This window comes from Microcaecilia unicolor, chromosome 3 (genome assembly GCF_901765095.1).
Source record: "Microcaecilia unicolor chromosome 3, aMicUni1.1, whole genome shotgun sequence".
In the NCBI taxonomy this organism is placed as follows: Eukaryota; Metazoa; Chordata; class Amphibia; order Gymnophiona; family Siphonopidae; genus Microcaecilia; species Microcaecilia unicolor.
In genome coordinates, this window is record NC_044033.1 from 328,203,315 (window position 1) to 328,215,740 (window position 12,426).

At 38.9% G+C, this 12,426-nt stretch overlaps 1 protein-coding gene across 1 annotated transcript in view; it reads left to right on the top strand.

The window, feature by feature from the left end:
• IGF2R (insulin like growth factor 2 receptor) overlaps window positions 1-12,426 on the top strand; it is a 354,906-nt gene that overhangs the window by 105,853 nt on the left and 236,627 nt on the right. Inside the window, 5 exon segments of the mRNA XM_030198395.1 lie at window positions 886-989; window positions 2,926-3,090; window positions 7,175-7,327; window positions 7,446-7,589; window positions 12,155-12,292. Of these exon segments, the coding sequence (XP_030054255.1) occupies window positions 886-989; window positions 2,926-3,090; window positions 7,175-7,327; window positions 7,446-7,589; window positions 12,155-12,292 (704 nt within the window).

Genomic DNA, 12,426 nt, shown 5'->3' on the forward strand with positions numbered 1-12,426 from the left:
TACGTCTGCATTACATTTATTGAAGAGGAGTATTGGAGACTTCCCCATTGTAAAATCAAGCAAAGCCTTGTATAGGACTGAGGTGATCTTGATTTTAGCATGTTCATAAAGTATCAGTCTGTGATTATGATTGGCTCTTCTAGGAATCCATTGAAGGGATTCTAGTGAGTTAACATATTTTTTAGTCATGGTGCTGTATCTGCAGGTAGCAAGAAGAGAATCAGAAGATAGTTGTGTATATGAAATGCCATATTTAGGTATCTGTTTTTCACAGCTATGAAGGTTTGTCGAAGACTAGAATGAGGGTGTATTATCCCTGATAGGGGTAAGAGGTCTCAGAAATCTCATTTTGGTTCTCACCATTGCTGTATCTTTAATATGTATGCCAATACTACCCTTCGATAGCATATGTCTGTATAGTGTGAGCAGGATTCAGCATTAAAAAAATGGGTAAGTTCCTTACCTTGTATGAAAGATATATCAATGGACGTTCACATCAATGGACGTTCAACTAAGTATGTCAGAATGATTGAACAAATCGCTTAGATGCACCAGCCAAAAAGTATAACTAGAAATTTTGGAGTTCTGTACCCACTTCAGAGGTTATTACATTTTATTCAAGGCACTTTATTTGTCCTAAAAGAAACTAGATAAAATGCTGTGTAAATTCATGAGTATTTTACCTGCTACTAGGAAAAGTAGATGCTGAAATAAGTAGGATATTTATTTTTCCATCTGTCATTTTTGATGGGCCTATTCTATTGTTAGTAAAATACCTTAACAAGAAGAGGGAACTTACCAGGAGGTACAGCCCAATGTCCCAAGCACTTGGTATGCTGGACGTTTGTTCTATCTGCTTACATATGTCTCTTTTATGTGAAATAGATACTCTGATGGAGACCTGACTTTAACCTTTCCAGGGGGAGATTTCTGTAGCTCTGGCTTCCAGCGAATGACAGTCATAGACTTTGAATGTAATGAAACAGCAGGTGAGAATGTATGGGAGAAGCTGTGGACCATGAAATGCCGAAGAAGACATTTTTGGCACATTTTGTTTTATCACTATTGAGGACAGACTTTGGATAATTTAGTTCCTCAGTGCTTTTAAGGAAAGCATTTTGCCTCCCTCTGCACCCCAAATTACATAGATGCCTGCCTGCTCTAAAAAAAAAAAAAGCAAACTTATTTGAGTGTTGGTGTGGCATAGACTAACAGGATCTGACCATAATGCCAACATAACAGATAGTATCACAGAATATAGAGCTTGCTTTTTAGTTTTACACGCTCGTCACAATTTCTTTGTCTCTCTATCCACCTCTGGTGCTCTCCCCTCTCTCTCCCCCCCCCCCCACTTGTACATTTTGCACGTGCAATATGGACCTGCAGGCAAAAAGCCAACAGTAAACTGAAAGAAAGGTTTATATTTGGTAATTAGAAGGGCCTGGCCTCTGGTATTATGGCTGTAAAATATGAATGCTTTTGCATGTTTGTGACTTTATTGCTGTCATGCTATTATATCGTATTTTTTGGACTATAAGACGCACCGGACCATAAGATGCACCTAGGTTTTCCTCCCAAATTTGGAGGACAAAAAAAGTGCATCTTATAGTCCGAAAAATAGTTACAGGCCCCCCTCCCTGTTCCAGGCACCCTCCCTCTGTTACAGGCACCTCCCTCCCTCCGTTACAGGCATCTTCCTCCGTTACAGGCTCTCTCCCTCCCTCCGTTGGAATTTTAAAACTCCTCACCTCGTCGGTGTGACTCGCGGTAGCAGCAGAGCTTCAGCGTGCACGTCGCTCTTCACCCAGCCAGCCTTCTCTTTTTCAGCTCTCGGGTCCCGCCCACAAGGGCGGGACCAGAGAGCTGAGAGAGAGAAGGCTGAGTGAAGAGCGACGTGCACGCTGAAGCGCTGCTACTACCGCGAGTCACACCGACGAGGTGAGGAGTTTTAAAATTCCAACGGAGGGAGGGAGATGCCTGTAACAGAGGGAGGGAGGCTACATTCGGACTATAAGACACCCCCCCCATTTTCCTCCCAAATTTGGGAGGATAAAAGTGCGTCTTATAGTCCAAAAAATATGGTAATTTTATTTGTTTTTCTTTACTACTGTAATGAATTGTCTACCTACGTATCATGCCAAAATATAATAAGAATATGCACTGTTCATATACTAAGATCATTTTTAAACCTCTTTGCAATTTGTATCTCATGAAATTTTATGTGTAGTAAAACCAAAGTAAATTTCATGTGCTAAAAAGGAAGTGACGTTTGTTACTGAATGGAAAATAGGGATGTTTGCACTAAGACATATTAGTTTTTCACTGTCTGTAAAAAGACAAGAAAAGCCCTGGGATAGGGGGTTTTGTAATTTTGTTTGTACTTCTAGGGCACTGGCCTCTTTTTTTTTTTTTTTTTATTTTGTTTCCTGTGGATCATAACCCTGCCAAGTCTTGCTGACCTGACCTCTGCTCTGTAAACTAAATTTTACATCCAGGAGTGAAGATTTTCCCTGAGGTGGAAGTATTAAAAAAAAAAAAAAAATTAAAATTTTGTGCACTTAACTGTATTAAAAGTAATTTCACATGCAGCTCATTAATATGCATTTCCTTGTTAATTGCACTTGCATTAGTGCAGTGTGCACATCAGCTTAGCATACACAAAAATATGCAATAAGATCATTTCTGGTGTAGCCAGGGATCTTAGCGTAGAAAATCTGCACTGTACTTAAAGTAAGCTGCAGCTCTGAGATCAGTACAGTTCATAACACCAATCTGTGTATTTGTTGTGTGTATATGAAGTTTCTGATGGTCCTAGGATTCTGTGGCCGATCTGAAGGGTAACATGTGAAACATCAAAGATGGTTTTTAATGTTTTATGGAAATTACAATGATGTGTATTCATTTTTTTTTTTTTTAATTCACCAGTGAATGATGGAAAAGGAACACCGGTGTTCCAGCATGAGATGGACTGCACGTATTTTTTCAGCTGGACCACAAAGTATGCTTGTGTTAAGGAAAAAGAAGACCTACTTTGCAGTGTTACCGATAAGAAAAAACACTATGATTTGTCGCCTCTGAGCCGTCTTGCAGGTAGAAACTTGACCATCCACTTTTACTTAAGCTTAGCTGTAGCATGTAGCAATGGAAGTTCTACGTTATATTTTCAGAAGGTACTCAAATAGAAATCAATTAAGAGATTATTGCTGCCCCCAAAAGAGGTATATCTTTTAGTTGGAGCCAAGGCCAGTTTTAGACACAGTGGGGCCCAAGGCAGAAATTAAAGAGGGGGGCCCCTGATGATCCCCTATCCTCCTCCTCCTCCCTACCTGCATTGCTATTACGTGGTCTAGGCATCTTTTATCCTTCTTCCCACCACAGTCCGTCTCCCTCCCTTCCCCTCACTTCACCTTGTGGTCTTTAAAAATGTATTTCCTTTTTCAATAGGGGCCCTGGCGCAGCAGCTATCCTCACAAGCTGCCTCTGGCTGCCCCAAAGTTTTCCTGCTCCCTGCCACAATCCACCCAGGCGGAAACAGGAAATTGCATCAGAGGGGGGCGGATATCACGGCAGAGGGGGAAAGCTTCAGGGCAGACGGAGGCAGCTTGTGAGGATGGTTGCTGTGCCGGGGCCCCTGTGAGAAGGAAAATACATTTTTAAAGAAGATTGGGAAGGTGAGGGGAAGGGAGGAGGAGAGAGACGAAGGTGGAGAGATGCCTGGACCGCAGGGTCCTCGGGAGCTGTGGGGCCCAGGGCAGCTGCCCTGTTTGCCCCCAACCCAATGCCAGCCCTGGTTGGAGATTGTAAGATGGCCGAGTTTTGAATTTTTGTCTCCGATGTTTTGTAGTTCATATTTCATAAAATATTCTGGAGAAGACAAAGTAAATGTTTGGAGCTATGTTATATAAAAAAATAAAACAAAGCATCACATGCATTAAAACAAATCACCTACCTCTAAAACAGAAAACTGAAATGTTTGTATATTCTCTATCCCACTGCTGTTCCTTGTGATCTTGGATAAGCTACTTAACATGTCATTGCCTTGGGCACATACTTAGGGCTCAATATTCAAAGGATTTATGCTCCTAACTTTGAGAGTTAGGCTTTTAAATTAGTATCTTTGAAAATGTATTAGGTCTCGGTGCTTAAATTTTTATCCCAAATTTCACTAAACTAAGTTTAGGAGCATATAAAGGGCTAGATTCTATATCGTAAATTTAGGTGTGGTTTATAGAATACGCCTAAATCTAGGTGTAGTTTATAGAATACATCCAACACTTAATTTCTGTGATTATGTTTAGTTGCAGCCATTTACGCCAGTGAAAACCTGGTGTAAATGCTGACGCCTAAATTAAGCACGGAACATGCATATTCTATTACAGTGTGCGTATATTCTAGGAATGGCCACGCCTCCTCAGATCTACATCCTACCATTTACTTGAATCGCTTTTTAGAATATGCTTAGACATTTGCACATGTAAATTCTAATAAATGCCAGTTCGTGCCAATTGCTTATGTTCAATTATCGTTGCTGATTGGCTTGTTATGCTAATTTGTGCATTCAAATCCAGAATAGAACTGGATTTGCATGTGCAGTTCAAGTCGCACTATACAGAATCTGGGGGAAAGTTGGTGGATTTAGGGTGGGGGGGGGGGGGGGAGCTTAGCACTGATTTTCAGCACTAGGCTCGTAAATCTAGGCAGACCTAAATTTTATGAGTATAATTTTTAAGCTAAGTTAAGATGATTTTCAGTTGAAAACTTATTCTCCTAAGATTGGCTGAAATAGGGCACAAATTTAGGAGACCAGTTTAGGGTTTTTTTTTGTTTTTTTTTTTAAATATCAGGCCCTTAGATTGTAAGTTTCTAGGGGCAGGAAAACACCTGCTGTGCCCAAATGTAACTCTTCTTGAGATACTACTGAAAAGGCAAGAGCTAAATCCAAAATACCTTCCTTTCCATTCCCTTCTGGTGTCTGTATTGTTAATAAAACAGTACCACATTGGTTAAGGGCAAAAGCTTTCAACATCAGTCAATAAAGACAACAGTATGGGATTTGAAAATTTTAGCAAAGTGCTTTATTTTTTTGGCACACATCAGGTGTTTTGACTGATCCAGTCCACTTGCCTGTTCAGATCATTATGTTAACAGTAGGTTGTAGCCCAGCACTTTTCCACTCCCATTTTTTGTCTGTCACTACATTGACCATCACCTTCCCAGCCTTTTTACCATAAGTTGTCGACATGGGACCTGTACTTTTTTTTTTTTTTTGTTACATTTGTACCCCGCGCTTTCCCACTCATGGCAGGCTCAATGCGGCTTACATGGGGCAATGGAGGGTTAAGTGACTTGCCCAGAGTCACAAGGAGCTGCCTGTGCCTGAAGTGGGAATCAAACTCAGTTCCTCAGTTCCCCAGGACCAAAGTCTACCACCCTAACCACTAGGCCACTCCTCCACTCTCATTTTCTTCAGCAGTTTTGGTTTTCCTTTTGGCTGATCCTGTGAGTTTATTAACTGGGCAGATTGGATGGAGAGTTACCTACTACTACTACTACTACTATTACTATTAAACATTTCTATAGCGCTACTAGACTTATGCAGCTAGGGTGTCATCTACTGTGACCCAATTGTTATATTGCCTGGCAAACAAGCTATTTATTACATCTTTTTTCATGCTGCATTTCTTTTATTTCACTGTTCACCTTATTGCCCTATTAGGATGCTGCTGCCTAGTTTGGGGGAAAACTGTTTTTTTTTTTTTTTTCAAACAAGCGAAGCCTTTTATTGGGGGGGGGGGGGACTTCCTATTAAAAGATTTTTTTCTTGTAATGGTATATATTTTTGGTATCACATTATGGAATCATTTTTGAATTACTATGATCTGTTATACCTTTTAAATAGGTCTCTGTTAACTTAAGCCATTTTCAAATGGGTAAATTTCTACAAACTGCTCTTTTCTTTGTTTAAAAAATTATTTGAAAGGAAAAGTTATAAAGGTGTTTACCCTTCTGTACAGTATAATTGTCTTTCTTTTGAATTTCTTAATTTCTATAGTGTTCTTGTCATTTCTCTCCTCTTTTCTGTTTTTTTCCCCTACATCTTTCCAGCTTCCTTTCTCTACCACCTACCCTTCCTATGCATCTCTTCCTCTTACTGCCTTCTGGAGCATTTGCAGAAGTACTAGCTAGAGGCCAAGTTTTTCAGTTTTGGCCAAAAATGCCATTGTGTTTTTGGTTGAAACAAACTTTGTGCAGTGTTCAGTTAGTGCTCCCTCCCTCCCCAAACCCCCTCCCCAGACCCACCTGTAGGCCTCAACCCCAGGCCTACCCTTAAGATTAGTGGTGGTCTAGTTCTGTAGTCAGAGCAAGAGTAACTGGGGATCGCTTCTGCCCTGACATCTCAGCTTGCGAGACTGCCCCTGGTCATTTTGAAAGCAGAGACAGTGTGGGCTGGAGCGACTGGCATTCTTTCCTGCCCCAATTATGCCACTAGACCATTACCAATTATAAGGTAGGCTGGGGGTGGATGGGTGCCACTACTGTTTGTTGGTGGGGTGTAGTACTGATTTGGAACAGTGGTGACCAGTTTCGGATTTGGTTGCCCTCTCCTTGGAGGAGTTTGACAGAAGAATGGCATGACTCTCATAAAATTTACATTTCCTACTTTTGGTGGCTACTTAGCTCTCAGTGAGACTCTTCACTGGCAGCCTTCAGTCTGTGGTAGCTAATGAATTTTCCACTAGTTTCTTAATTTTCTCCTGAGGCAGTTCTGGATTCATCCCCATTGTCTGCTAGTGGAGTTTGTGGCTAGACTAGCTCATGTACTTTTTTTTTTTTTTTTTTTTTCAAGTTTTTTGTTTATGAAAGACTTTTTTTGAAAATGCTTCCAAAGCAACAATAAGATGCATACAATACAAGAGGTAAACTTCAAGAACAAACTGATGTCAGCCATCAGCATATCTGTAGCAAATAGTTATAGCACCGGAACTTCCATTTTATAAGATTTTGTATAGTTAAGGAAACAATGTAACCAAAACCCCCTCTTATCCTCAGCCTCACCTCCCACCCCAAAACAAGAGCAACACTTTCAAGGCCCCTAGCTCATGTACTCTTTTTTTTGTTTTTGTTTTTTTTTGTTCGTTTGTTTTTGTTTTTAAATAAAACCTTGTTTTCTCAGAGTCCGGTGATCCATCTGTTTACAACTGGGAGGCAGTGCGCAGCAATGCTGAGGAAACAAAAGATACCAATTTCTTCATTAACATCTGCCACAAAGTGCTTCAGAAAGGAGGTGCTGTAGGCTGTCCAGAGGAAGCTGCTGTATGTTCTGTAGGTGAGTCCAGTATCCAGATTCTGTATTTGTCCTAGAAGATATTAATGAACATTAAGACTTCCTGTGGGAACATCTGTGGAACTTGTGTGTGCTGAGCATTTTTTTTTCTCCCCTTCAGAAGGAAACACAAAGAAGAATCTAGGAAAGTTTTATTCTCCTCCAAAGAAAGTTGGGGAGAATATTCAACTGCTTTACTCGGATGGGGATTTCTGCTTATCAAACAAAACAATCCAAACTGTGGTGACATTGGTGTGTAAACAAGGTAGAAATTTTAGCATTTCATATCAGTCTTTAGATTTGGCATTGTTTATTTAGAAAGTATTTACTGCAGTAGTGCTAGAGAAAACAGTTATGTTAGTGTAATTTATGAGTAAAGACAGTTGGTGAGTTAAAGCACCACCATATGAATTAAAGCAAATTGGGACATAACTGATGTGATCCCATTCAGGCCTCACCCTGATGTTTATATTTATATATAACAGATGTAGAGCACAAAATATTGAGGGAATGAGACCTTTAAATCTAATTGTTAGTGGTATGTGTTAAGGACTTAAACTATTTTAAAAAATGTTGTTCATGCAATTATTTCAGTAACACAATGAAGTATACATTTAATAAGAAATACCAAATAAGGGAGATTCAAGATGGCGACCTGAAGGGAGTGTATCAAAGCAGCTCCTGAATTTAAACAGATTTTTCTACTTTCAAAACAATTTTTACCTTAAAAATGCCCAAGAGGAGAGGCAAACAAAGGCCAGGCCCTGTGGCATCTGCCTCTCATGCAGTAGGGACGATGGACAGCTTCGTGATATCAGGAATACAGGGGAGCTGTGATTCTTCGCTGTTAGAGGAGGCGGAGAAAGGTGAAACACCTCCCCAACTAGAAGCTAACATCTCATTCAGCCCTGAATTGAGGTATCCGCCGCCAATGCCAGCCGTTGAGCAGGAGATCTCTGTACAGGGTTTTACACCCTCCGAAGTGGGGGCAGCAATCCCTGCAGCAGGGCCAGACCCCTGCAATCGACCGCAGAACGCCCCGAAGGAGAAGGGCGACGACCAGCATGGCGACGGCATTTCTGAATGAACACCTTTTGAAAAGGAGAAGAATGCTTCTGAAGACTCTGAGAATATTTCCTTATCACTGAGTAAGTCTTCTTTTTTTACCTAAACCTTCAACCATTACCCTTGAAACAATATGGGACGACCTTTTGACTTTGGAATTATCTTTCTCCCCAAAACTGGTGGTGTTACCTCAGAAAGTACAAACCCCTAATGAAACTATTTCAAAAATGGAAAAACAAATTAAAATTAATGAAGAAAACTATGAGGAGAATGCTAAGGATATAAAATCCCAACAGATTCAAGCAAATATTATAAAAGAGAACAAATTATTACAGAGTAAAGTTGAAAACTTAGAAAATCAACAGAGATCAAAGACTCTACGGGTAATACATTTTCCTAAACAAGAAATGGTTGCACCTTTGCTGACATTCAAGAAATATATGTTTGATATTTTAAAGATACCAGAACAAGCTTGCCCACCAATTTCAAATATTTACTATTTACAACCATATAAAAAATCAAGCTCAGGTGGGCAACTTGCCCCAGAAGGAACTGAACCGATTTTTGAGACTTTGAATCTCTCGCAAATAATAGAAGGAGACAACGTGAGTTTGGAATCGGCAACTCTTATTGTTACATTTGTGTTACAGCCAGATAGGGATTGGATATTAAAGCAATTTTTCAGACATAGAAAAGAAACCTTCCTTAATTTTAAAGTTAGAATATATCCAGATGTATCCAAAGAAACACAAAAGAGGCGTCAAAGTTTTCTTAAATTACGCCCTATTGTGCTTCAATTGGGGGGATTATTTTGGTTGAATTTCCCATGCAAGTGCGTTGTGAAACTGAACTCCGTGAAATATATTTTCTTTGATCCATCACATTTAAATTCTTTCTTGGATTCTAAGATAAAGTAATCACTCCATTTTCAAATTCAGAAATGGTAGTGACAACTACTCCTTAATTGTAATTGTTAAATCCTGTGAACCTCCCTCCTTCGTCTCCGAATTAAATTTAAATACCGATTTTGCTTTATATTGTGCTTTATCTCTCCCCCAATGTTGTGGACTAATATAAGATGATTATAACCTGTTTTCAATATTAGACTTTATGTTTTTCATTACAATATTGTGAATATAACCTTCTTATTTTTGTACAAGACATGTTCTTGGAACTGTTAAAAGAAAATATAAATAAGAAATACCAAATAACAATCTTACAGAAAATAAAACACGCACATACCACAACTCACTAAAGCCCATAATAATTGGGAAATGTAAGCTACTAATGAGGTACTTCAGGTTTTTTTTTTTTTTTAATTTATTTAACAGCAGCATTCCTCAGTATGTTGTCTGATTTTTACATCAGAATCATCAAGAGACATACTTTCTATCTCTAACTACTGAAGTTAAAAGTGTAGCAAAGTTTTGTACTCCATTATTTTAGTTCACTTTCTAGCTTAAAAAGGTAAACTTGGGCTTTGCACACCTTGTTTTTTATACACATTTTTTGTGTGTGCTAAATAATTCCTGATGCTTTTACTGCAGTTGATTTACTGCATTGGGCATTAGCTCTTTAAAGTTTTCATTTTCATTTCATGTTTTCATTTAATTTATTACCATTTATGTACCGCCCTTATCCAGAGTGGTGTACTAATTAAACACGCATATTAATAAAAATAATAGAAAACACATCAAATATAATACAAACAGACTCATCACTGTACTGTGTCAATTCTTAGCCTGCAACAACAAATGCTGTTTCAGCAGTTTTTGAAACAATCCTGGATTCTTCTATAATTTTCTTTACTCGTGCATTAAGGGTCTATTTTTGTATTAATGTTGTAGTACTTTGGTCCCCTAGTAGGTGTGAAGATCTCAAGAGCAGCAAATATGTAGAGGGTTTCTGCCTAGTGTGCTTACTTACCACAGGTTAAAATGCACTACCATGGTGCACTCAGACGTCCTGCAGTAGTTTTGGAATCTGCATGCGCTACACATGTGCTGAAAAATAAAATGTATTTTTTTTTAGCTCTGGGGGCATGTTTGGGGGTAGAGAGTGGGCATAGTATGCTAATCAGCCTGTGGACATTGCTGTGTTCTAACTGATTAGCTCAGGATTAGCGCCTGAGCCCTTACCTTCTGCAAAGTAAGTGTCTATAAGGGCTCATGTGTTAATGAGGAAATTAGCATGTGGCCTATATCGGAAAATAGAAAAATCTGCCTTTTGCTGACAGTGTTAAAAGTGGCCTTTGTGCGGGAAAGACGATGGGGCTACTGCGGGCCACTTTTTAACATTGCTTGGTAAAAGGGCCCCTTTGTTCAAATTAATACTAGTACTAAGTAAATTAGAAATCTGTTTGCTATTTAATACATTGTCATATTAAACTGATTGATTGTGTCGTTCTAATTTTTAAAATGAATGTTATGTTTGTATCTGTTTATTCTTGAGAAACACTACTTTTCCACAAAAAAATTACATATCTATGATGAAGAATCAATGAGTGAGTGAGTGAAGTGATCAGATTTGCAGATGGTACAAGATTATTGACAACAGTTAAAGCTAGGCAGACTGCAAAAGGACCTTGGCATTTAAATGACAGATTAAATCAGTGTGAATGAGCACACAATGATGCACAAAGGGAAACAGGAAATAAAACCATACTGGATTCCGTATTATGAGTCATCATCCAGGGAAAAGATCTTGAAGTCATTGTTAAAAGTGTGATTAAATCCTCAGTTCAGTGTGCGTGCATTCCAAAAAGCAAGTAAAATGTTAGGAATTATTAAGAAAGGACTGGAGAATATCATGATGTCTTTGTATAAATCAGTGTTATGACAACACTGTGAGTATTGTGTGCAGTTCTCAAAAAGCAGAAGCATAAAAAGGTGCAGAGAAGGATCAGAAAGGGAAAGGGATGGAATGACTCCCTTATGAAGAAAGTCTAATGAAGTTGGGACTCTGCTTGCAATAAGACAACTGAGAGAGCTCTATAAAATTGTGAGTTGGGTAGAACAGATAAAAGGGGAACTGTTGTTTATCCTTTCAGATAGTGCTAAGAATAGTGGATACTTAATGAAACAAACCAGTAACAAGAAACTGGAGAAAAAAATATTTTTTACTTAATGCACAGTTCCATGGGTGGGAATATTGTGGGATATAAATGCTATAAATAAATAAAATTTATTGTTGGAGGAGGTGGTGAAGTCATCTAACTTTAGTGAGCCTGAAAAGTTTGAACAAATTCCTTGAAGAAAAAGTCCATAAATGATTAACCAGATAGGCTGCTACTGCTTATTGCCTGGGGTAAGCAGCAAAACATCTACATTTTCCAAATTCTGTAGGTATCCGCCTTTTGAAGATATTTTCTACAGGATTTGTTTATTTAGCAGCAAAAGTATGGAGCTCTCTTCCAACTCATATTGGAACTCTTAGGTCCTATGATTTATTTTGAGAAACTCTGAAGTATTTCTGTTGTAGGAAATCCCTCACTTACTATGTTAGTCTGATGTTAATTCCTGGCGATTGCTTGGTTTTTTGACATGTGATCCCCATAGAACTTGTAGGCTTTTCTGCAATGTAAGAATTTGTTTTACTTTACTGTTGGAATCTGCCTGGCTTGTTGACTTTCTGAGTCAGGATGCTGGGCTTGATGGATCCTTAATCTGACCCAGCACAATGTTTGTTTCTACTGAAGAGAAACATCATGCAGACTAATGTGAAATAGTTTTAATAATTTCTGGTTCTTTTTATCCTTTTTGTTAGGTGATCTGGAAAGTGCTCCGGTGCTGAAGAATATTGAGAATGATGGGTGCAGCTATGAGTTTGAATGGCACACTGCTGCTGCCTGTGTGTTGTCTAGAACAAAAGGTGACAACTGCAGAGTTTCTGACGTGCAAGCAGGTATGCATTGTATTTATCTCTAGAATGCACAAAGGACAGGCATTGATTTCTCCAGTTGATGAGCAGGGGTTAGATTGAGGAAGAGCTATTTGTTTTGAATCAGGTCCACAAGGATATGACTCCGTGGTTAACTA